The sequence below is a fragment of the Camelina sativa genome, chromosome 7 (assembly GCF_000633955.1).
Source record: "Camelina sativa cultivar DH55 chromosome 7, Cs, whole genome shotgun sequence".
Classification (NCBI taxonomy): domain Eukaryota; kingdom Viridiplantae; phylum Streptophyta; class Magnoliopsida; order Brassicales; family Brassicaceae; genus Camelina; species Camelina sativa.
In genome coordinates, this window is record NC_025691.1 from 29,264,737 (window position 1) to 29,265,374 (window position 638).

Consider the following 638-nt stretch of genomic DNA (forward strand, 5'->3'; position numbering starts at 1 on the left):
TTCAACTATTTTGTCTATTTTCAGGCCTTGTGGTTGAAACCTGATGATCAATTTTGTACCGAAATGTTGAACGTAGCTCTCATGGATGAATGTCAGACTGGGGTTGATGCAAAGGTTGAGCTCTGCTAGAAGTTGGTCAGTTAAATTAACCGCCTTATTCTAGTTCTTGTTGTAATTTATCTGTCCTATCATTGTGACCCCTAACACAACTTATGATTTATTCCATGCATCAATAACCAAGAGACTGTTACAATATATTCTTTAAAGGGTCAAATATACTTCTGCTTTTTAATTTTCTAGTATAAACCAACGTTATACGGACAGTAGACATTCATAGATAATTAACTTTTCTTAGTGTGTGAATGGGCAGCTTTGTTTCTCTGCAGTGTTGTCTCCGCTGTCTGTGGTTTTGGTCTCTGATATAGGAGGTCCCTTGAGTAGTCCCCCGAACAGTTCTCCTGGATCATAGTAAATCTCAATCTCCTCTGCTCTAAGCGATTCATCAACCTGTAGAGAACCTCTAGAAGTAAGTGAATCCTGATGCTAGAGTTTTAACAATTTAAAGATTAGGAGGGAGGGACACAAATTCATGCTTCAGACATACCTTTAGAACTCCTAGACCCAGGAACTGAACCATT

General features: G+C 38.6%; 2 protein-coding genes across 3 annotated transcripts in view; one reads left to right on the forward strand and one right to left on the reverse strand.

The window, feature by feature from the left end:
- LOC104703207 (anaphase-promoting complex subunit 6-like) overlaps positions 1 to 292 on the forward strand; it is a 5,256-nt gene extending 4,964 nt beyond the window's left edge. Inside the window, exon 15 of the mRNA XM_010419177.2 lies at positions 12 to 292. Within this exon, the coding sequence (XP_010417479.1) occupies positions 12 to 129 (118 nt within the window). The 3' untranslated portion in view covers positions 130 to 292. The remainder of the gene's footprint in view (positions 1 to 11) is intronic.
- LOC104703205 (pathogen-related protein-like) overlaps positions 202 to 638 on the reverse strand; it is a 3,369-nt gene continuing 2,932 nt past the window's right edge. For both annotated transcript variants that reach the window (XM_010419175.2, XM_010419176.2), the window contains exon 4: positions 202 to 507. In XM_010419175.2, coding sequence (XP_010417477.1) covers positions 352 to 507 — 156 coding nt within the window. In that variant the 3' untranslated portion in view covers positions 202 to 351. The remainder of the gene's footprint in view (positions 508 to 638) is intronic.